The sequence below is a fragment of the Carlito syrichta genome, unplaced genomic scaffold (assembly GCF_000164805.1).
Source record: "Carlito syrichta isolate Samal-C Ts95f unplaced genomic scaffold, Tarsius_syrichta-2.0.1 Scaffold315077, whole genome shotgun sequence".
In the NCBI taxonomy this organism is placed as follows: Eukaryota; Metazoa; Chordata; class Mammalia; order Primates; family Tarsiidae; genus Carlito; species Carlito syrichta.
The window spans coordinates 622,692-646,381 of NW_007259173.1; the positions used below are offsets into that span (position 1 = coordinate 622,692).

Sequence of the window (23,690 nt, forward strand, 5' to 3'; positions counted from 1 at the left end):
AAACTATACATCTAACAAAGGACTAATATCCAGAATCTACAAAACTCAAACAAATTAGCAAGGAAAAAAGCAAATGACCCCACTAAAAAGCAGGCAAATGACACAAACAGACATCTCTCAAAAATCTATAATAGTCAGTGATTTATCAAGAAACAAAGTACCACATGTTCTCACTCATAAGCGGACCCTGAACGATTATCTAACACTATAAGAAATGAATTGGCAGTAGTGGGAAACTGCTAGGGGGTAGGGAGGGGCACACTTCATCAATAAGAGTACCTGATCTCAAACCAGGTGAAGTAGGGGCCAAAGTGAGGCCTAAACTTTACCTGTACAATGACCATTTGTATACCTAATCCTGAATTATATCCTACATCCTAAAAAAAAAAAAAAAAAGAAGATATACAAATGGCCAAGAAACATATGAAAAAATACTCAACATCATTTATCATTAGGGAAATGCAAATTAAAACCACAATGAGATATTATCTTATACTAGTCAGAATGGCCATCATTAAAACATTTTAAAAAAATAGATGTTGGTACAGATGTACTAAAAAGGGAATGCTTATACCCTACTGGTGTGAGTGCAAAGTAGTACAACCTCTATGGAAATTGGTATGGAGATTTCTCAGAGAACTAAAAGTAGATCTACCACTGGATCCAGCAATCCCACTACTAGGTATCTATCCAAAGGAACAGGGGTTGTATACAAAAAAGACACATGCACTTGGATGTTTATCACAACACAATTCACAATTGCAAAGATGTGGAATCAACCTAAATGTCCATCAACTTGCTAGTGGATAATGAAAATGTGAGACACACACACACACACACACACACACACACACACACACCCACCCACCCCTCATGGAATACTATTTAGCCATAAAAAGAATAAGATATCATCTTTGGCAGCAACTTAGATGGAATTGAAAAACATCATCCGAAATGAACTAATGCAGGAACAGAAAACCAAACACCACATGTTCTCACTTATAGGTGGAAGTTAAACGAAGTGTCCAAAAAGGCAAATAAAATGGTTTAATGGACACTGAGGACTCAGAAGAGGGAGGATGGAAAGGGGTGGAGGGATGGAAAATCACCTACCAGGTACAATAGGCATAGGTGGGGGTGGTGGGTACACTGAAAGCCCAGACTTCTTCACTGCTATGCATCTATGTAACGAAAATCATCTGTACCCCCTAAAGCTATTGGAATAAATAAATAAATATCAAAAAAAGGAAAGTGAGGAGAATATGTAAATAAAATAATAAGGAAAGATTGAAGATGCAGGAAAGATGGGGAAGAGGAAGCAGATAGAAATAGAATCCTAAACTCCAGTAAAATAGTGGGAACCATATGAACTCAGAACAGAAATAAAGACACAAAATGTTTTAAATGATGACAATGTCTTTTCCTCTTCCCATCTAATAGTAGGACTGGATCTATACGTGAGGTAATTACAAAGGTCCCTTCCAGTCTGAACATTCTCGATTTAAGATGGAGCTATGATTTGAGAAACATATTTATCTCCCACCCCGATACATCCCTAATGCATATGGAATGTACAAAGTTACCTGAGAAAAGTTAAAGACTGGTTGTGTTGTGCCCCATGCAATGACAGATCTGGTGACTTCCTCTGTGCTGAAGAGTTTGCAATTTAAATAAATATTGCATGATGGTTGTTTCTCAGATTCTCCAGTAATGAAATCCTTTCCATCTGGCACCATCAACAGCACATGTAACAGCAAAGCACTCTCTTTTGTTGATCCATTTGTCTGATTTACTGAATTGTGGGAGATGGGCATAGTCATCAAAGCTGAAGGATTTGGTGCTACAGGGCTTGGTGACTTTGGGTTGGGGAGCACCAAATTCTGTGCTTTCTTTGCAGTTTCCTCATGAATTTGATTTAGGTTTTGTGGATTTTTGGTACAGGTAGTATCTTGGCCAGGTTCTGGTAGTGTCTTTTCTGGACTTTTAGGAGCACAAAGTAGAGAATGTTGAGTGCTGCTACTTATCTTTGTTTTGACACCAGTGGAATCTTTGTTATCTGTCACAAGCTCCATGGTTACCTATAAAACACAAAAGGAAAAGAGTAAGATTGCCCTCTAGAATTGGAATCAGAAATTTGAAGGGAAGCAAATTATTAGGAAATGAATTATCTTATCCTCAAACACCGTAACAGACTGCATATACTTTAACTTGCCAGACAGAGAAAAGCTAGACAGATGAATTATCAATAATACAAAATGAGCCTAGAATATCATCTTGTGTCACATAATAAGGAAGTTCTCAGAAAGAATGGAGATATGTTTAAAGGACCCTGAATCTAGCTGAAGAGGCTCTCACAGGCTAAATCTAGGACAATATTAAGCATCAAAATGAATAACAGGCTGGGCGTGGTGGTTCACACCTATAATCTCAGCACTTTGGGAGGCTGAGGTGAGAGGATTGACTGAGTCCAGGGGTTCGAGACTAGCCTGGGCAAGTGGGTGAGACCTTGTCTGCACAACAAAAATAAAAAAATTAGTCAGGCATGGTGGTATGTGCCTATAGTTTCAGCTACTTGGAAGGCTGAGGCAGAAGTATCACCTAAGCCCGGCAGGTTGAGACAACAGTGGCTGTAAGTGTGCCACTGGATTCTGGTATGGGTGACAGAGTGAGACTCTGACCCAATCAGTCAGTCAATCAATCAATGCACAGGAAATGACGAAGTTAGAAATTATTTTACAGTCATCATAGTAATGGTGATTCAGGTAAACTCCAGTGGGGGAAATTTCTTCAAAATAACTGGCCTTACTTTTAAAAAATATTAATGTACTGAAAGACAAAGAAAAGGCTGCAGAACTGTTCCCGACTAAAGGAGATTAGATAGAAAGATATGACAATTGAATGCAATAGATAATCCTAGACTGGAAAATATTTTGCTATAAAGTAAAGTATATTGTCACAAATGGTGAGATATGAGTATGAACTATAGATACAATATAGTATTGATGCTATGTTGATTTCTATAACGCTAGAGAATTATGTATGCTAATGTGCTTGTTAGGAAATACATAAAATACAAATTAAAGAATGTAGGGGGAAAGAATCATAATGTCTGTAATTTTTAAATATTTTAGAAAAAATCTGTATATGTATATATATGAGGGGAGAAGAGATAAAGGAATGAGAGAGGGAGAAGGAGAGGGAGAGGAGGGGAGAGGGAGAGGGAGAGGAGAGGAGAGAGAGGCAGACAGACAATTATAAAGAAAATGTGACAAACAGTAAGAATTGGTGAGTCTTGGTAAAGGGTATGGGAGTTCTTTGTACCACTTTTGCAATTTGTCTCTAAGATTGAAGTTATTTCATAATAAAAGCTAAAAAAATGTCAAAAAGTAAAAAAAAAGAAGAATGCAGACTAAATGGTGAATTTGAAGAATAGAAGCACAGTTACTGTCAGGGATTAAACTCAATTACTAGGAGTAAAAGGTTCTTGCTGTTCCTTTTATCTGAAACCAATAGGTGTTACACTACAAAGTTCTTGTGCTGTATCAAATACAGACAGAATAGTACTTCTCTCAAAAGAGCTAGGATAGAAACAACTTCTAGTCCATCAATTCTACTTATTACCCCTTCATGATTTTCAATCTTGTAGTCTAGAATGAACCAGGCAGGCAAAAAATACAACTTAAATAGCAAAAGAGTAAGGTGAAGTCAATTTTTTGCAATAATAATCATACAAGTCTTTAAATTTAAACGATATTTACCAAGAACAGGAAGAGGAGAGAGAAAGTTTTTAAGAGAAAGCAGCATGAAAACCAAGAGCAAAAACACAGAGGCATAAACCAGCACGATACCTTGGGGTCCTTTACACAGTTTGATATGGCTGTTGGTAGAGAAGCTGTAGGAGAGAAAGCTGAAATGGTAAACCAGGGTCACATGGTGAGCTTTGTACTTTATCCTTTGGGTGATTAGAAGCCATAGGGATGTTTTAGGCATCACTGTGAGAATTTTCAAAATTCACTGGGACACCAGGACAAAGCTGTACTAAAACCACACATTTAGATTCTGCCACCCAAAAAATCCAGATACATTGTACACAAGGAAAGAACTCTCTCTGGTGAATTATACATCAGAATTCACTCTATCAGGTACACTTAGTTACTTTTCTTCTTGCTTACTGTAAGTTACTCTAATTTAAGCCACCATCAATCATGTTTTCCAGACTAACGCAACACCTTCCCCATTTTGCTTCCTTGTCCCCTAGAGTTTCTTTTTCACACAGTAATCTTTTAAAAATGTACATCAGATTATGTCACTCCCGTGTTTCAACCTCCTTTCCTTGGCTCTTAGTGAAAATCTAAACACTTTACTCTGTCCTATAAAGTTCTGAATGCTACAGCTCCTTCTTGCCTATCAACATGACTTTCTACCATTCTGACTCTTGCTCACTCTCCTGTGGCAACATTCTATCCTTGATGACACCAAGCCCATTCCTGCTTTAGGGTCTCTACAACTGCTATTCCCTATCTCTGGAATGATCTTTCCTGTGCTTTTACTTTCTCCTCTCATTCTTCAAATGTCACCTCACATGTCACTTCCATAGAGAGATCTTTCCTAACCTCCACCTTCTACTTCCTCCCAAGTACTCACTGTCACTGTTTCCTCCAGGGCACTTCTGTTGCTCTATTTCAATAGAAGCCACACAAGATCAGAAACCTTGTTTTTCTTGTTCACTGTTATACTCTCAGTGCCAGCCAATAATATATGCTCAGTAAATACTTCTGACTTCCTGAATATATATCTATGTACCTTGAGGGGGCCAAATGGAGTCTGATCAATTTCCTGTTGTACTGGAAGTTCGTCACTGAAAGAAAGCAGTTCTGACTGAATGACAGCTCGCAAAGGAAGCAAAGCAGATCCAATGACTTCTGGCTGAAGGAAGAAGAAAAAGTTTATGCTAAATTAAAAAGAAGCCACAGGGGATTTTAACTAAATAACAACATGTGATGGCTTATAAAAGAACCTGTGCCTTATGACGGTAAAAGCGTAATTATTTGACTGAGGCACCTCTAAGTGGGAACCCATATTCTGTCATATTTTGATCCTACTTCTGGGTTTCACTAGAAGATTACAGAAGGTTTTATAAGCCATAAAGAGGTTGGATGATTACCTTTTTCTTTTATTAAAATTTAATTCTTATTCAAAATGTTCAACTTCACTATAGAAAATAAAATATCGATGTTACAAATTTTTGCCATTAAAACTAGGGAAATTGCAAAACTTAAAATACCTAAGGTTATTAAACCTATGGAGAAATATGAGTCTGTCATGAGTGAAGTTGGGAATATAAACTTGCAACATATTTTTGGACAGCAAATTTGGTAATAAATATAAAAAGCTTTAAATATTTATACTCTTTGGCCTAGTAATTCCATTTCTTGGAATTTATACTAAAGAAATAATAAACAATACATAAAAAGCTTATGCAAACAGTTCAAAGTAGTTAACAATTAGAAACAACTAGATGGTCAATAATCTGAAATTATTAAACTAATTATAGCACATACATACATTGGAATAATATGTAGCCTTCAAAATGATGTTTATTAAAAGTTTATAATATAAACGGTATTTGTAATGATGTTTGGTAAAAGCAGGATATTACATTATACACCTAGTAAAATCATATAATTATAAATATGTGGAAAACATTAAATACATATTTTTGAATAAAAATGAATAAAACTCCTCAAGAATGTTAAACAAACAAAAAAAGGATAAAAACTGCACACAAAATTATGTAACATGTTGCATTCATTTGAAAAAGACAAAAGAGGCAGACATAAATGTTAACAATAATTTTTTCTTGGTGACGAGATTATAGGTGATTTTTATCTTTTAAAAAGTATTGGTTGCTCAGTCTGTAATCCCAGTACTTTGGGAGGCCAAGGAGAGTGGATTGCCTGAGCTTGCAGGTTCGAGACCAGCCTGGGCAACATGGCGAGACCTCATCTCTACAATAAATCAAAAAATTAGCCAGGCGTGTTAGCATGCACCTGTAGTTCCACCTGTACTTAGAAGGTTGAGGCAGAAGAATTGCCAGCGCCCAGCAGGTCAATGCTGGGGTGGCTGTGAGCATGCCACTGCACTCCAGCCTGGGCAATAGAGTGAGACACCAACTCAAAAAAAAAAAAAAAAAAAGTGTTTTTCAAGTTTTCCATAAAAAAATCATAAATAATTATTTTATAATTAAAAAAAGCAGGTTGGGCACAGTGGCTTAAACCTGTAACCCAGTACTTTGGGAGGGTGAGGTGAGGGGATTGCCTGAGCCCACTGGTTCAAGAACAGCCTGGGCAACTTGGCGAGACCTCATCTCTACAACAAATAATTTTTAAAAATTAGCCGGGTGTGGTAGCTTGAGCCTGTAGTTCCAGCTACTTGGAAGGCTGAGGCAGAAGAATCATCTGAGCCCAGTGGGTTGGCCATGAGCCTGCTACTGCACCCCAGCCTGGGCAAAGGAGTGAGAATCCAACCTCCCACCCCCCCAAAAATAGAAGCCATTAACTAGGTACAGGCAAATGATTCTATTAAATACATTGAAATGATTTTAGAGGCTGCTGTGAGGTTATTGAATTACGTGGTTTTCCTCTCTCTCCCTATTTTGTTATAATTCTCCAAAAAGAACTATTATTTATATCCTCTGAAAAAACAAACAAAAGAAAACAAGATAAAGTTTATGTTATCCAGTGACCAAAGAGGAGGATGCTCTTTTTTTTTGAGTTGGAGTCTCATCCCGTCACTCACACTGGAAGGCATAATTGCATCTCAGTTGACCTCCTGGGTTCAGACAATCCTTCAACCTCAGCTTTCGGAGTAGCTGGGACTATAGGTGCATGCCACCATGCCTGGCTAATTTTCAATTTTTTTTTTGGTAGATACAAGGTCTCACTCTGTTGCCCAGACTGGTCTTAAACTCCTGGGCTCAAGCGATCCTCCCACCTTAGCCTCTCAGAGTGCTAGGATTACAGGCATGAGCTACTGTGCCCGACCATGGCTACTCTTTTACTGAAGACAGTAAAAACTGCTTATGTCATAGTTTATTGGTTTATGCTGTGCCAGCTGCAGGTAGATTTTTATCAACTAGGAATTAGTTGATCAACTGCTACCCACAGTTATGTTATTTTGGACATTGGCTGGGTACCCTATTTAATCTGCCTGCAAACAGGAAGCAGAATCTCAAATTAAGGCTAATAGCCTCTGTAGTAGGGAGCAGATTGTAAAGAGGTTAAGAATTTAGTATCTAAAAACACAAGACTTGGGACAGAGTCTTGGCTTTATCTTTTATTAGATTGGGTAATCTCAGCCATGTTCTTAACGTCACTAAATTTCAGTTTCTTCATCTGTAAAATGAAGATAAAAGTTGTACCTTCATAATGAACATTTGTATAACTAACCCTGAATTGTATCCCACATATTTAAAATAAAAAATTTTTTAAAAATTATACCTAATTCACAGAGTTGTTGTAATGATTAAATTTGGTAGTATGCTTGTGTAGAGACTTTAGCATATCTGGCCTATGCCAAGCAACAAACAGGGATCAGCAATATTACTACTACTGCTACTATTTATTTATTTATTTTTGAGTTGGAGTCTCACTCTGTTGCCCAGGCTGGAGTGCAGTGGCATGCTCACGGCCACCACAGCCTCAACCTGCTGGGCTCTAGTGATCCTTCTACCTTAGCCTTCCAAGCAGCCAGAACTACAGATGCATGCTACCACACCTGGCTGATTTTTGGCTTTACTGTAGAGACGAGGTCATACCAAGGCGAGGTTTCACCTCAGCCTCCCAAAGTGCTGTGATTACAGGCTTGAGCCACCGCACCTGGCCCGACTACTACTGTTGATAAAAAGCATTAGTGTTGCTTGAGCCTGGAAAAACTCCTAGTTTAGGTAGGGATGCTCCAAACTCCTGATGTGAATAGTAAGTACGGCAAAGGTCAAAACCACTTGAAATACCTTTTTCTGTGGAGTTTTCTTTGCATAAATTTGAAAAGTAAGGTTGGAATTCCACCAGTGTTCTATCATTGGGCCACCAAACTGTACTGGAAACACAAATCGCTGCTGAAATTTCACCACTGTAAAGAGAACCAGACACTTAGGTCACATGTCATACCCTCAACTAGAGTCATCATCAATCAGTACCTTGAGACCATCTACCTACCTTGCAAATCTAATTAAAATCTCTTTCAGGGATCTAGTCAGTATGACTTCAACACAAAATGTTAGGGTTGTAGGACTGAAGGAGCAGAGACAAAGAAAACCCTGGATATAATATGCAGAAGATAAACCACTGCTATATTGCTCTGCTTTGCTATGAGAAATGAATGCTAAGAATATGACCAGTAGATGTATAAGGAGACACAGTCATATACTTCACTGGGTTTAAAGTAATATGACTGTTTTTAAAGGACAAGTTGGTAGGTAGTATAACAAGAGAATGGGGTTGGCTGGAAGTGGGACAATGAAGGATAAACAAAAGCACTGAATCAAAAACTATGTATATTAAAAATAATATATTTTAAGAGCATACAACACAGAATCAAATCAGTGCTAGTTTGACTGAAATTCTACCATAAACCAGCTGTGTGATCTTATACAAGCTACTTAATCAATTTATGTCTCAGTTTTCTTTTTCCTCATCTGTGTGTGTGCGTGTGTGTATACACAGTTTTTAAATGTAAGGATTAAATGGTTAATGTATGTAAAAACACTAAGTAGAGTTCTTGACACATAGTTTAGTACCCAACAAATATGACCTAACTATAGTTACATACTATTTTAGAATTTAATGCTTTTATATTCATTATCCCATTTGATTGTCCATTAATCCTTTGTGTAGTTATAGGAAGTCCTTGCTTTGCAGATAATATGTTAACTAAAACTTGTGCATATCTGAATTGTGTTCTTCCTCTGCACAGTTCCACAGTAACTGATAATGCAATTCCAAGTGGCATGAGTTTTAATGAACACTGTATGGGCAAAATGAGAACTGCTGTATTTCAGTTTTACAGAAGGAAAAACTAAAGCTGAGAGAAACTCATCAAATGTCACATAGGCAGGAGGTAGAAGGAAAAGAATAAAGAATCCAACATTTTTCTTTGCACGTAGGGGTTTGATAAAAACAGTTTAACCACACTAAATCTCCTCAGACATGCTTACTTTCAGCAAACAGGATCGTTTATATATCCTTGAATGCTCTGAACAAATCTCTAGGACAGCTTCTGCTGCTGTTGATAATTTAAACATACTGTCAGGAAGTAAATATAAGAAGAAATTTTAAATGTCCTAATTTTTGCTTGAGGTGATAGGGAAAGCGAAACCATGTGCTCTAGTAAAATAGTATATTAGTTTAGGTTTTTAAACATTTTTTTTTTATTTTTAGGGGAAATAGGTGTTTATTCACTTATTTATATTTGGAGACAGGGTCTCACTCTGTTCCCTGGGCTGAAGTGCAGTGGCTTGATCATAGTTCACTGCAGCCTCAACCTTCTGGATGCAAATGATCCCCCTGCCTCAGTCTCCTAAGAAGGACTATAGATACACTCCAACGTACCTGACTAATTTATTTTTATTTTTGTGTAGAGATGGAGTATTACTATGTTGCTCAGGCTGGTCTTGAACTTCTGACCTCAAGTAATCCTTCTGCCTTGGCCTCCCATGGTGCTGGGATTACAGAAGTAAGCCACTGTGCCTGACTTGCTTATTTTTAATACTTGCGCTGAATATACCCACACCAAGTGAGAAATAATACATGTATAAGATTATTCACTGAAGTACTGTTTTTAACAGCAAAAGACCGAAACAACTTAAATATCGATTAATGGTGCATTGTTAACATTATGACATAGCAATATGATGACATATTATGTAGTCATAAAGAAATGAGGAAGCTCTTTATGGCCAGCTATGGAAAAATTAAATGTAAGGATTAAATGGTTAATGTATGTAAAAACACTGTGTAGAGTTCTTGGCACATAGTTTAGTAGCCAACAAATATGACCTAATATTAGTTACATACTATTTTAGAATTTAATACTTTTATGTTCATTATCCCATTTGCTTGTCCATTAATCCTTTGTGTAGTTATAGGCAGTTAAAGGCAAGGTGTAGAATAGTATACAGGTTGAGTATCCCTAATTTGAAAATTCAAAATCCAAAACTTTTTAAGCGCCAACATGAAGTCATGGTAGAAAATTCTACACGTGAATTCATGGGACAGGTCTCAGTTAGAACACAGTCAACACTTTATTTCATGTACAAAGTTATTTAAAATATTGTATATAAAATTACCTTCAGGTTATCTGTATAAGGTATGTATGAAACATAAATACATTTCATGTTTAGACTTGGGTCCCCATTCCTAAGATAGCTCTTATGTATGTGCAAATATTCCAAGATCTGAAAAAATCCCAGTTCTAAACATTCCTGATCCCAAGCATTTCGGATATGGGCTACTCAATCTGTATATGGTACACTAACACTTGCATAAATATAGGAGGAAAGAGTAAACATATTTGCTGATATATGCATAAAATAACTCAGGAAGGATATATAAAATCAACAATATTATTTGCCTACAAAAATAGAACCTTGATATTTTGAACCATGTGAATGGATTATCTAGTTCAAAAAGCAAATAAACAAAACAAGGCAAATAAAAATTCAAAAATCCAATGTTATGGTCGGGCATGGTAGCTCATGCCTGTACCCAGCACTTGGATTGGCAAAGTGAGTGGGGACTGCTTGAGCCCAGGAGTTCAAGACCAGCCTAGGCAACACAGTGAGACCTTGGATCTACAAAAAATAAAAAACTTAGCAAGGTGTGGTAGCATGTGTCTGTAGTCCCAACTATTTGGCTGGCTGAGATTGAAGGCTCGCTTGAGCCCAGAAAGTCCAGGCTGTTGTGAGTCATAACGGTGCCACTGCACTCTACCCTAGATGACATAGTGAGACCCTGACTCAAAAGAACCAAAAAACAAAATCCCAATGCTACTATTCTGTGAAGGAAAGTGACTTGTATATGTAGGAGTGTTAGGACCACATCTTTTACTTCTCAAACTACCTCCCACAGTAGAAACTTTACATCAATGAATTGTTCATGGAACCAAATGGAGAACCAAGGCAAAGATATTCTCAAAATATGTCATAAAAGCAACTGTAATTTTTGATGGCAGAAACATAAATATACATTATATGACCCTTTTTCTATATTAGAAATATTTTTTAACTGTAAAAAACAATAACTCTAAAATCACAAGCAACAAAAAAAATAGATAAATCGGACTATATAAAAATTAAAAGTCTTTGTGTTATAAACAATACCATCTAGAGAGTGAAAGGAAAACTCACAGAATGGGAGAAATTATTTGCAAATCTTAGATCTGATAAGGGACTTGAATCCAGATTATACAAATAACTCTTAAAACTCAATAATACAAAGATAGCCCAATTTAAAAAATGGTCAAAGGATCTGAATAGAAAATTCTCCAAATTAGATATAAAAATGGCCAACAAACACATGAAAAGATGCTCAACATGATTAGTAAACAGGAAAATGCAAATCAAAACCACAATTAGGTACTATTTCATACCCACTATGCTGGCTAGAATAAAAAATAATGGAAAGTAACAAGTGTTGATGAAGATGTAGAGAAATTAGAACCCTCATACATGTATACTGCTGAAGGGAATATTAAATGTTGCAGCCATTGTTGAAAACAATGTTCTTTAAAAAGTTAAAACAGGCCGGATATGGTGGCTCAAGACTGTAATCCCAGCGCTTTGGGAGGCTGAGGTGAGAGAATTCAAGACTAGCCTGGACAACTTGGTGAGACCTCATATCTACAATAAATCAAAAAAATAAGCCAGGCGTGGTAGTGTGTGCCTGCAGTTCCAGTTACTTGGAAGGCTGAGGTTGAAGGATCGCCTGAGCCCAGAGGTCGAGACTGTAGTGGCTGTGAGCATGCCACTGCAGTGGCCGTGAGCAAGCCACTGCACTCCAGCCTGGGCAATAGAGTGAGACTCCAATTCAAAAAAATAAAAAGTTAAAACAGAGTTACTATATGACCCAACAAATCCACAGTTAGATATATATGACAATTCCACAGTTAGATATTTGTGAATATATATACTCAAGGGAAATGAAAACACACATCTATATAAAACCATGTACACAATGTTCATAGCAGCATTATGCAAAATTGCCAAAAAGTGGAAATAACCCAATTGAAGAATTAATAAATGAAATGTGATAAATCCATTCAATGAAAAATTATTCCATAATAAAAAGAAATGAAATATTGATATATATCACAACATCAATGAAACTTTAAAATATTATGGAGAGTCAAATTAACCAGTCACAAAAATTACATGTTGCATGACTCCATTTATGTAAGATAATCAGAATTGACAAACTGATAGAGACAGAAAGTAGATTAGTGGTTGTTTAGGGATGGTAGGGAGAGAGAAATGGGGAGTGAATGTTAATAAGTATGGGGTTTCCTTTAGGGAGGATGAAAATGTCTAAAATTAGATTGTAGTAATGGTTGCATAGATCTGCAAATATACTAAAAAACATTAAATTTTACACTTCTAATGAGTGAATTGTGTGGTGTATAAATTATGCCTTGGTAAAGCGGTTTTAAAAAATAAAAAAAAGAAAAATGGTGACAACTGAAAGAAGTTTGGAGTTCAAGTCTCAGCTATGCTAGGGACTTGCTTGGTTTAAGGTCTGTTGTGGGGATTATGTAGGAGTCAAAATTCAGGTCCTCATAGTCGGTATATTCATAGCTTCAATATCCTTGATGGCCTATAGTTTTAATGGTTAAGGATGGGCTGTTGATTCCATCTATTATATAAAGAATACGTAGGGGAGGAAGAGCAATTAGGATAAGAATGATGGCTGGTAGGACGGTTCATACTGTTTCTACTTTTTGTGGATCTATTGTGCTTGTGTGGGTCAACTTGGTTGTTAATATGCTGCCTTACATCAGGACAGTCATAGTACTATTGAGTCAGTTTCCTCACTTAAAAAGGAATTAGAGTAGATTTACTTAAAGTTCTTTCCAGCGCTAAAATACTATGATACTATAAAAGCCAAATGAGTAATCAGGAATTCAAAAATGCTTTCAAAGTCAAAATATCTAAGGAGAAGAAAACCAGTCTGTCTCTTACCTCCGTCTGTAACTTTACTGGAGGCGAGTCGCACAGCCTCAGTGATCAAAGCTGTCTTTCCCAGTCCACTTTTGGAAAAACCCACAGGAAAGTGATATTCCAGAAAAAACGTGCTAAAAATAAAAACATAAAAAGTAATTGAAAAACTGACCAAATAAATCTATTTGCTGTCTGAGAAATCCTACATTTCTTTGAATATCCTATTTTCAGTTCTCAGAGGCCCTACCTCTTCTTCCAACCTTCACCAATCCTATCAGGTGGAATTAAAGGCTCCGTTCCTTGTGCTCCCTCAGCACTTTTAATACAGAACATCTCTTTTGGTTTTATGTTATAGACAGTCATTTAAATGTTTTTCTCTTCTGCTAAGTGTAAGGTGTACAAGAACAGAGTATGCATCTTAATTTTCTTTATTCCCACACTTACTTAGCATAGTTCTTGGGACCTAGAGGAAGACTCAATACATTTCTGTTGGTTGAATGATGCTTATGAAAACATCACAAATAATAAAGTGTCATGCAATTATTGATTATTATTATCATGCTGGGTGTGGTGGCTCATGCCTGTAATTCTAATACTTTGGGAGGCCAAGCTGGAAGGATTGCTTGAGGCCAGAAGTTCAAGACCAGTCTAGGCAATATATCAAGACCCTGTCTCTACAAAAAACCAAAAAATTAGCTGGGTATGGTGGCATGCACCTCAGTTCTAACTACTCAGAAGGTTGAAGTGGGAGGACCACTTGAGCCCAAGAATTCAAGGTTACAGTGAGCCATGATTGTGCCACTGAACTCTAGCCAGGTGACAGAGTGAGAAGCTGTCCCTAAATAATTAAATAATAAAACCCAAGCAATTATTAATTACTATCAACACACTTTCCAGAAATGCCAAATTTAGCCTTTTCATGTTAGAGACATACCGCTTTTTTGCTGTTGTCAGTTTAGGTGGTCGCCCAGCAAAACTTTTTTTGCCAGGGGACATTTGAGGACTATCTGGAGGAACTTTCATTGTTTTGATGATGATTCTCACTGAATGTGTTCTACCCAGAAGGGCAAGTCTATCCACACTTAATGTCATCACTTGAACATCTTCTGGAGGTTCTGAGATCATCTGTTCTTCAACCAAATTTCTGAAAGGAGTTCATAAAGTAAGGCAGATGGTTAGAGGCTAAACATGAAACACTCTAATTTGCACAGGCAAGAGGAGGAAAGAAGTAAGGCCCCAAGCATCTCAATTCACAAGTTATCAAGCACTGGAAACAGTTTTAATTATCTGGATAATCTATATTGCAAGAAATCTGAAAAAATATACAAATATTCTTATACTCTTGAAGTTTACCTCCACCAAAAGTATAGAATTTGACACTACAAAATTAGAAGGGTCACAGGCTTTATTTGTTACCCACTATCCTAATATAACTACTGTCACTTTTATGTGTTCCTTTTCATTTGCTTTCCTATGCATATTTTCTACATAGGAATGATCACAGTATATATACAACCTAAAATTCTGCTTTCTCCTTTAATCATTTTAATTGTACCCATCGTCTCATGTTATCATTCTTTTTTAAGGATTACAATGTTTACTGAGTTACTACAACTTAACTACTCTGAGGATGTTGTATAAACATAGGTCATTTCACTTTTGGAGATCTTGTGAAAATAATATTCCTTTGCTTTTGCCTTTTTTTTGAGTTGGGGGTCTCACTCTGTCACCCAGGCTGGAGTGCAGTGGCACAATCATGACTCACTGAAGCCTAGCCCTTCTGGGCACAGGTGATCCTTCCGCCTCAGTCTCCTGAGAAGCTGGGACTACAGGAGCGCACCACCATGCCCAGCCAATTATTTTATTTTTTTTGTGGAGACAAGTTCTCACTATGTTGCCCAGGCTGGTCTCAAACTCCTGGGCTCAAGCGATTCTCTCTCCTTGGTCTCCTAAAGTGTTGGGATTATAGCGTGATCCACTGTGCTTGGCTCTGCTTTTGCCTTTTAAACAAACACTCATAGAGATGCTCACCTATTTTTCTTGCCTGCTGTCCTCTTCTTTAGCTTATGATCACTTGATTCTAGATCCTTAGATGATCTGGTAAGAGCTTTTGACTGGTTCATTTTTTTAGAAGGAACAATATCATCCTCTTCACTGAGGAAATCACTGATGCTGGTATCAGATTTCTATGGTGGGGAAGAAACAAAAAAAGAGACACTTAAAGGTAACTGCTTTGGGGATCATACTAATGAAAATTTCTTTAAAAGAAAGTAAGCTGTCTGCAAATACATCATTCTCTTGAAGAGATAACTCATCAACGAAGATAATCGTACATTTTCCCCAGTTTTACAAAAATAATCTGAAGATTACAAAAATAGCCAAGTTCAGCTCAAAGCAAATAAATAAAAGTAGATTCTGCTTTTAAATTCTTAATAACAACCACTATTTATTGACTAGCTACTATGTATCTGGCATTGTGCTAAATATTGCCTGTATATTTCTAAGACTCACCACATTTCTACAAGGTGCCTTTTTAAAAATTTTTTTTATTTTTTTTTATTGTAGAGATGAGGTCTCGCCAAGTTGCCCAGGAGGGTCTCGAACCCACAGGCTCAGGCAATCCACTCACCTCAGCCTCCCAAAGGCACGGGATTACAGGCTGAGCCACCGAGCCCGGCACAAGGTGCCTTTAAATAAATTTTTACGAGTGAGAAAACGAAAGCTGAGAGAAATTAGGCAGCTTGTTTTTGATCCATAAATGTAAGTACTAAAGCCAGATTTTAATCTATTTGGGCTTCAAAGCCTGTATTTCTACCACAGTTTGAGGCCAAGAGATTTGTACAATGTCACCTAACTAATTATTTGGACACAAAGACTACTTTGCTCACCACTCCATACTACAAATGATTCATTCTGTTTTTAATCTTGCTCAGGTGAACTGTTTACTATATTTTACACATTTTAATGAGGAAATCGGTGGCTAAGTTCCCAGTAATTCATTTTTATTTTGAGAAAAGGCATCCACTGTAATTCACTGATCAACCCTTTATATCAAAATGTAAAATAAAGACAGAAGGTGGCAATATAGTTATTGGGCTCCAATTGTTTTAAAAAAGGGATAAAGTTTGCTAATATAATGTAAATTCAGGAGACCAACCTAAAGTTATTTTAAGTCTACCATCTCCCACTCCCTTTTTTCAGCATCTCAGGGTATATGTGTTGACCTGTAAAAAGGGGAACAAATTAGCCGGGCTCGGCGGCTCAGCCTATAATCCCGTGCCTTTGGGAGGCTGAGGTGAGTGGATTGCCTGAGCCCACAGGTTTGAGACCCACCTGGGCAGCAAGACCTCATCTCTACAATAAAAAAATCAAAAATTATCAGCCGGGCGTGGTAGTGCATGCCTGTAATTCCGGCTACTTGGAAGGCTGAGGTGGAAGGATCGCCGGAGTCCAGCAGTTCAAGGCTGCGGTGGCTGGGAGTGGCCACTGCACTCCAGTCTGGGCGACCGAGTAAGACTCCAACTCAAAAAAAAAAAAGGGGGAACAAATTAAGTAAGCATGATAAGAACATCCTTCTAAGGAGCAATACAACTTTTTAAAAGGTGAAATTACATGGCTGTTTGCTCTTAAGTTTTTCTTTCAACAACAGCTTTAAAAATGGTTATTGACAAGGCAATGAAGTCTAGATGGGTCCACAGGCTGAAAGAAATTAAGGTAAAAATAAACTAGGTTGTTCAAAAGTTCAGAATTTCAGGAACTAAAATAAAGGCAATAATGCCGAATTTCTAAGCTATGGATATTATTCAATTTTAACATGAAACATTGTCCTTGGGGAAGAACATGAGCATTATAACTCCTTGGTCTTCCCACTGTCTTATAGTCAACTGGCTCATTCTTCTGGTCAACAAATATTTTCTAAAATTATTTTGTTCAAATAACTTGGGGGATTACTTAGTGCCATTCATACATTTATTTATTCATTAAGTATTCACTGAATGAGTCTTCAATATCTGTCAGGCCTTTGCTATACTGGCAATAAAAAGATAATGAAGACAAGATCCTGTTTATGAAGAACTAGATCATACAATGTAGTAAAAGCTATAATAGGAAAATACACAGGATATTGTGGGGAGTCAGGAAAAAAATTCTTCTTGAGGAAGTCTGGGATAGTTTCTTCATAGAGGTGATAAGCTGATCTTAAAAAATGAAGTTTACCAGGTGAATAAGGGCATTTCAACATTCAAAGTAGAAGGACCACTATCAGCAGCAAATAGGAACACACAAGAAGAGCTAAAATATTCAAGGAGTGAGGTGGGACTTCAGTATGGCTGGAGTCTCCAGTGGGCAAAAGGTAAAAGTAGGAGATGAGGCTAGGGAGGCAAGTCAGGGTCAGATCCCAATGCTATGCTCAAGGTTTATGAGAATGTGGTCTAGTAAAAAAATTACAGGCTTTTGACCATTACCTTACTAGAGTCTGGTGTGGCCATGTTTCCTGGCTTTGGCCCTCTTCCCTACCTTGGGGAGGTAAATCTCCTCTTTAGTTCTCTCTCTCTCATTTACTTTCTAAATAAATTGTATTTTCTAATCTAAAAGAAAGAAAGAAAGACAAAAAATACAGGCTTTCGGATAGATAGACTAGGGTAAGAATTCCGCTTCTTCTGCTTAATCATTTGTACCTAATGTCTCTAAGCTTCTATTTCATAGCACATAAAACAGAGAAAATACTATCTCACAGGGCTGGTAAAAGAAGTAAATGAAACAATGAATTTAAAACATTTGGTACTATACTCAATAAATGACAGATTACATGTAAAGTTCTTGACACACAGAAGATGGGTAATAATAAATGTGTAATAAACAAATCCCTTTCTCTTTACCCTATAGGGAACATAGTATAGGTGTTGACTGTCAAGGTAGGAAGTTATGAAATCCTAACTACTCCTAATGCCTTTCTAATCCATCTCCTCCTTGCTAATCCCATTGCTGCTACTTTCACTCAACCTCTATCTCAGCCTACCATAACCCAGTGGCTTCCTATCTGCTTTTGGTTATTATCTCGGATTGCCAGAGTAAGATTCCTAAAACATCATTTTGATTCCTAAAACATCATTTCCTCCTCACCTGACATTCAAACCCTTTCACAAACTGGCTGCAATCTGCTAGCCTGCCCTATCAACTCCTTATCCAGTAAATTAGATCCCTTGCAGCATACAAATATGCTTTTTTAAAAAATTTAATTAAATTAAAAAATTTTTATTTTAAAGATGGGTATAATTCAGGGTTAGGTATACAAGTGGTCATTGTACAGGTAAAGTTTGGGCCTCACTTTGGTTCCTACTTCATCTGGTTTGAGATCAGGTACCCTTATTGATGAAGTGTGCCCCCCCCCATAGCAGTTTCCCACTACTGCTAATCCCTTTCGTATAACATTATGATAATTGTTTAAGGTTCATTTATGAGTAAGAACATGTGGAAATGTGCTTTCTACACAGGTCACTCTTTCTATATCCATTTTATATCCTTTCTCTGCCTCTCAAAACACTGTCTTTTATTGAAGTCTCAATTAAAACCCTTTATTCCTCATTATGTTTTTTACTTGCAGTCTTATATAAAAGTTCTCCCTGTTTCCTCTGAACCTGGGTAGCCTTCACTGTCTTACCAGCGAGCTGTTATAAATTATCTACATTTCAGTATCTTTTTTCTGATCTGGAGAAGAAGAAAATCGGGGATATGACAGCAATCTTCACACATATAAATAATTTCTTGTGGAACAGGGATTGGACTTACTATGTAAACTCTAGAAGATGCTAAACCAATAAATAGAATATATGGCTTGATATAAAAAAAGAACTTTGAAAAAACTAGAACTGTCTGAAAAGAGGATGTCCTGTCTTAAGGGTCAGTAGAAGTAGAGTGAGTAGAGGCATTTCTAGAATAATCTGAATAGATACCAGTCAAGTGTGATTCTGAGGATATAACTATATTAGGTTTTCCTTAGAATAGTCCTAAGAAAGTATATAATACATTAATTAAGACCACAGGCTTTGGACTCAGGCAAACTTGAATTTGAATTCTGGCTGTAACACTTATTTGCTGTGTATCTTTGGACAAAATACTCAATTTTACTAAGACTGTATCCTCATCTGTAAAATAAAGATAACAGTTTCTTCTTCAGATTGTCATTATGGTTAAATAAGGCAAGGTATGTAGAATGGATAGCTTTCTGTCTGACAAGTGGTATCATGCCTATAGCTACTACTATAATTGGTACTCTTACTCTTCATTCCTAAAGTTTCAGGTTCAATAACTTACAGGTGCTGTGTAAAATAAGTTCTCCAGGAGACTCTTGTCATACTGAGGGTCATTCAGCTCACTGCTGCAATACACATCACTCCCAGGAGATGGAGAATCTGGAGGAGAGCCTAACCCATCCCAGATATGACCTTGGGATAATTCAGCACTGCAGAGATAAGAAAAACAAAGCAGAAGAATTTTATCAGAACTTACAGCTGAATTATTCTTTCTTTAGTGACACTTTCTAAAGTTCTAAACATGAAAGAAGATATAATAAACATAAGATTCACATTTAAACAGAAGGCTATAGGATAAGTGTTTTCCAATTATATTCCTCCTCCTCTGGGATGTTAACAACTAGTATTCAAAAACACACTACTGACACTGATTGTGATCTCACTCATTTATTCATCCAAACAATTACTGGTCACCTATTATGTGCTAGCTCCTGGAAGATACAGAGATGACTAAGCTAACACAATCTCTACTCTCTCTACTCTGGTGGTGTTTATGGTCTGGTTGGAAGAAAAAAAAGGTAAACAACAACTATAATTCAATGGATTAAATGTTATATGCTGTTTTTGTGAAAAAAAATGGCTAATTCACAATGACTCTCTTCCATTAAGCAAAAAAAATGTGTAAAATATGTGTATTAAGGATTATGTCAAGATTAGTTCTATGCAAAAATGAATAAATACTTACCATAAAAAGACAAGCATATAAATAACTATGAAGTCAGAATTTTTAAGAAATAATCTATCTTTTTTAAAAAAAGTTCCATACCATTCTGGTACCTTTTCTGATAACAATTTTTTACTTTCTACCTTTTCTTTCAGGTCCTTATATAGATTCCATATTTTTACTCAAAATGTAAGCTCCACGAGGGCAAAATATGTGTGTTTTTCTTTTTATTTCTCCTGTAGTAACTAGTACTTAATGAACATCTATTAATGAACTTGATGAATTCTTTTTTTGTTTTTGTTTTTGTTTTTGTTTTGAGTTGGAGTCTCACTCTGTCGCCTAGACTGGAGTACAGTGGCCTCTCCCAGCCACCACAGCCTTGACCTGCTGGGCTCCGGTGATCCTTCTGCCTCAGCCTTCCAAGTAGCTGGACTACAGGCGCGCTACCACGCCTGGCTAATTTTTTTATTTATTGTAGAGATGAGGTCTTGCCAAGTTGCCCAGGCAGGTCTCGAACCCTCAGGCAATCCACTCATCTCAGCCTCCCAAGGTGACTTGATGAATTCTTAATGAGCAAGCTCTTAATAATAAAACCAACAATATTTATTAAATACTATGTGCCAAGCAGTGTGCTACACATTTCATTATTTGTTTCTACTTTGCTTCCCTTTCAAGCTAGCTGCTATACTTTCTGCGGGGTGGAGAAGAATCATTCCCTAGCTGACATCATTAATCTATAGTAATTTCTCTCTTGAAGGTCAGAACAACTTCTTTTTTTTTTTTTTGAGTTGGAGTCTCACTCCGTTGCCCAGACTGGAGTGCAGTGGCTGCTTCTGGCCACCGCAGCCTCGACCTGCTGGGCTCCGGCGATCCTGCCGCCTCAGCCTTCCAAGTAGCTAGAACTACAGGCGCATGCTACCACGCCCGGGTCACTTTGATTTATTGTAGAGATGAGGTCTTGCCAAGTTGCCCAGGCAGGTCTCGAACCCGCGGGCTCAGGTAATCCACTCACCTCAGCCTCCCAAAGGCGCGGGATTACAGGCTGAGCCACTGAGCCCAGCTAGAACAACTTCTTAAGTAGTGAAATCCAACTGACAACTTGCCAGTCTACTTGGCCTCTCTACAGCTTCTGAATGCAGCTTCTGAGCATTGTTTCTTTTTGAAACTCTACATATTGATATTCTATAACTCTCTTTGCCATATACACTCTCCTCTCCACTCCAATTGTCCCCCTTTGCATGCTCTTAAAAGTTATGAAGCTCTCCATTGTTCAGTATTTAGTCTTCTATTTTTTACTTTTTTAAAAGAATCAGTATTTCTCTGAATGTATTCACTTGTCTATGGTACATTAAAAGGTTTAAATTTGTCTGTGTTCCTTGGCCACAAGACAAGCGTACTCTCAGCATTATTCTCTTTTTTTCTTAAACAATTTAAAATAAAAGAATACACACATCTATGTTGAAAGTCAAGTAGGATTACAAGGATTATAATAAAAAACCAGTAGCCGCCTGACTCCTCAAAGGCAATCACTTTTAGCTTCCTTAAATGTTTCTTCTGGTATTTACCTCCATATTTGTGACACAAGTATACTGCTATTCTGATTTTTTACTTTTCTATGATCTATGAACTTTCTACTATGAAAAATGAAGGACTCACTCTCTTACATCATTATTCTTGGACACACATTTCCCCTTTACCCATCTTTCCTATTTAGTTATATTACAATTTTTTTAGTTAAATTAATTTTCAGGGTTAATATTATATCAGAGGTAAGTAGAATATAATTTACTCTTTCTTCCTTCTTTCCTTTTCTTTCTTCCTTCCTTCCTTTCAACAAAAAGATGAGGTTTTGCTATGTTGCCCAGGTTGGTTTGAACTCCTGGGCTCAAGCAACTGTCCTGCCTCAGCCTACCAAAGTGCTGGGATTACAGGAGTGAGCCACCAAGCTCAGTCTATACTCCCCTTCTTTTTTGAGTTGGGGTCTTACTCTGTTGCTCAGGCTGGAGTGTGGTGGCACAATCATGGCTCACCACAACCTTGACCTCCTTGGGTTCAGGCAATCCTTCTGCCTCAACCTCCTGAGTAGCTGGGACAACAGGCGCAAGTCACCATACCTGGCTAATTTTGAGTTTCTGTAGAGACAGGGTCTTGCTATGTTGCCTAGGCTGGTGTTGAATTCCTGGGCTCAAGCAATCTCTCCACTTTGGCCTCCCAATGTGCGGGGATTACAGGCGTGAGCCACTGGCCTGGCCACTTAATTTGTCTGTTGACCAGGCTGGAGTGCAGTGGCATGATCATACCTCACTGGGGTCTCAAACTCTTATGCCAAGTGATCCTCCTGGTTCAGCTTCCCAAGTAAATGGGACTATAAGCATGTAACACTATGCCCAGCTAATTTTTAAATTTTTTTTTAAAGAGATAGGATCCCACTATGATGCCCAGGATAATCTCAAACTCCTGGCTTCAAGTAATTCTTTCACCACAGCCTCCCAAAGAGCTGGGATTACCAGAGTAAGCTGCCACTCTCAGTCCATATATAGCTTTATTGAGCTATAATCCACGTACCATACAATTCATCCATTTAAAGAGAGGAAATAAATTTTTAGTATGTTAACAATTATGAACCATCCTCATTCTCAATTTTAAACATTTTTAATCAACTAAAAAAGAAATTCATAACTTTTAGCTATCACCACCTTACCTATCACCATAGCCAACACTAAGGAACCACTAATCTCCTTTCTGTCTATAGATTTGCCTATTTTGGATATTCCATTTAAATGAAATAACACAATATATATTCATTTGTGACAGGTTTCTTTTAAGTAGCATGTTTTCAAGGTTCATCCAAGATGTAGCATGTATCAGTACTTCATTTTTATGATCAAATACTACTCTGTTGTGTGAATATTCTACATTTGTTAATCCATTCATCAGCTGATGAACATTTCAGTTGCTTTCATTTCTTTTACTATTATTAATAATGCTGTTATGAACATTCACATACAGTTTTGTGTAGATGTATATTTTTATTTTCCTTGGGTTTACACCTAGGAGTTGAATCGCTGGGTCATATGGTAAATCTAAATGTAACAGTTTGAGAAACTGACAAAATATTTTCCAAAGTGCTGCACGATTTCACATTCCTGCCAGCAGTATACCAGGGTTTTAAATTCTCTACTTTCCCATCAACACTTGTTATTATCTAGACTTTCTGAAGTACAGTGGCGACTCACAGCCACCACAATCTCAAACTGCTGGGCTTAGGTGATACTCCCACCTCAGCCTTCCAAGTAGCTGGGACTACGGGCATTAACCACCACACCTGGCTAATTTTTAAAATTTATTTTAGAGACAAGGTCTTGCCAAGTTGCCTAGGATGGTCTCAAACTCCTGGACTCAGGCAATCGTTTCGCCTCTGCTTCCCAAAATGCTGGGATTGCAGGTGTAAGAAGCATCTTTCTTTGTTTTTGGGACAGGGTTTCACTCTGTCACCCAGGTTGGA

General features: G+C 37.4%; 1 protein-coding gene across 2 annotated transcripts in view; it reads right to left on the bottom strand.

Moving 5' to 3' along the window:
* C2CD3 (C2 calcium dependent domain containing 3) overlaps positions 1-23,690 on the bottom strand; it is a 146,628-nt gene that overhangs the window by 81,814 nt on the left and 41,124 nt on the right. For both annotated transcript variants that reach the window (XM_008072276.2, XM_021706037.1), the window contains exons 8-14: positions 19,523-19,670; positions 15,242-15,396; positions 14,145-14,354; positions 13,232-13,344; positions 8,012-8,130; positions 4,804-4,926; positions 1,584-2,078 (exon numbers count right to left, since the gene is read on the bottom strand). In XM_008072276.2, coding sequence (XP_008070467.1) covers positions 1,584-2,078; positions 4,804-4,926; positions 8,012-8,130; positions 13,232-13,344; positions 14,145-14,354; positions 15,242-15,396; positions 19,523-19,670 — 1,363 coding nt within the window. The remainder of the gene's footprint in view (positions 1-1,583; positions 2,079-4,803; positions 4,927-8,011; positions 8,131-13,231; positions 13,345-14,144; positions 14,355-15,241; positions 15,397-19,522; positions 19,671-23,690) is intronic.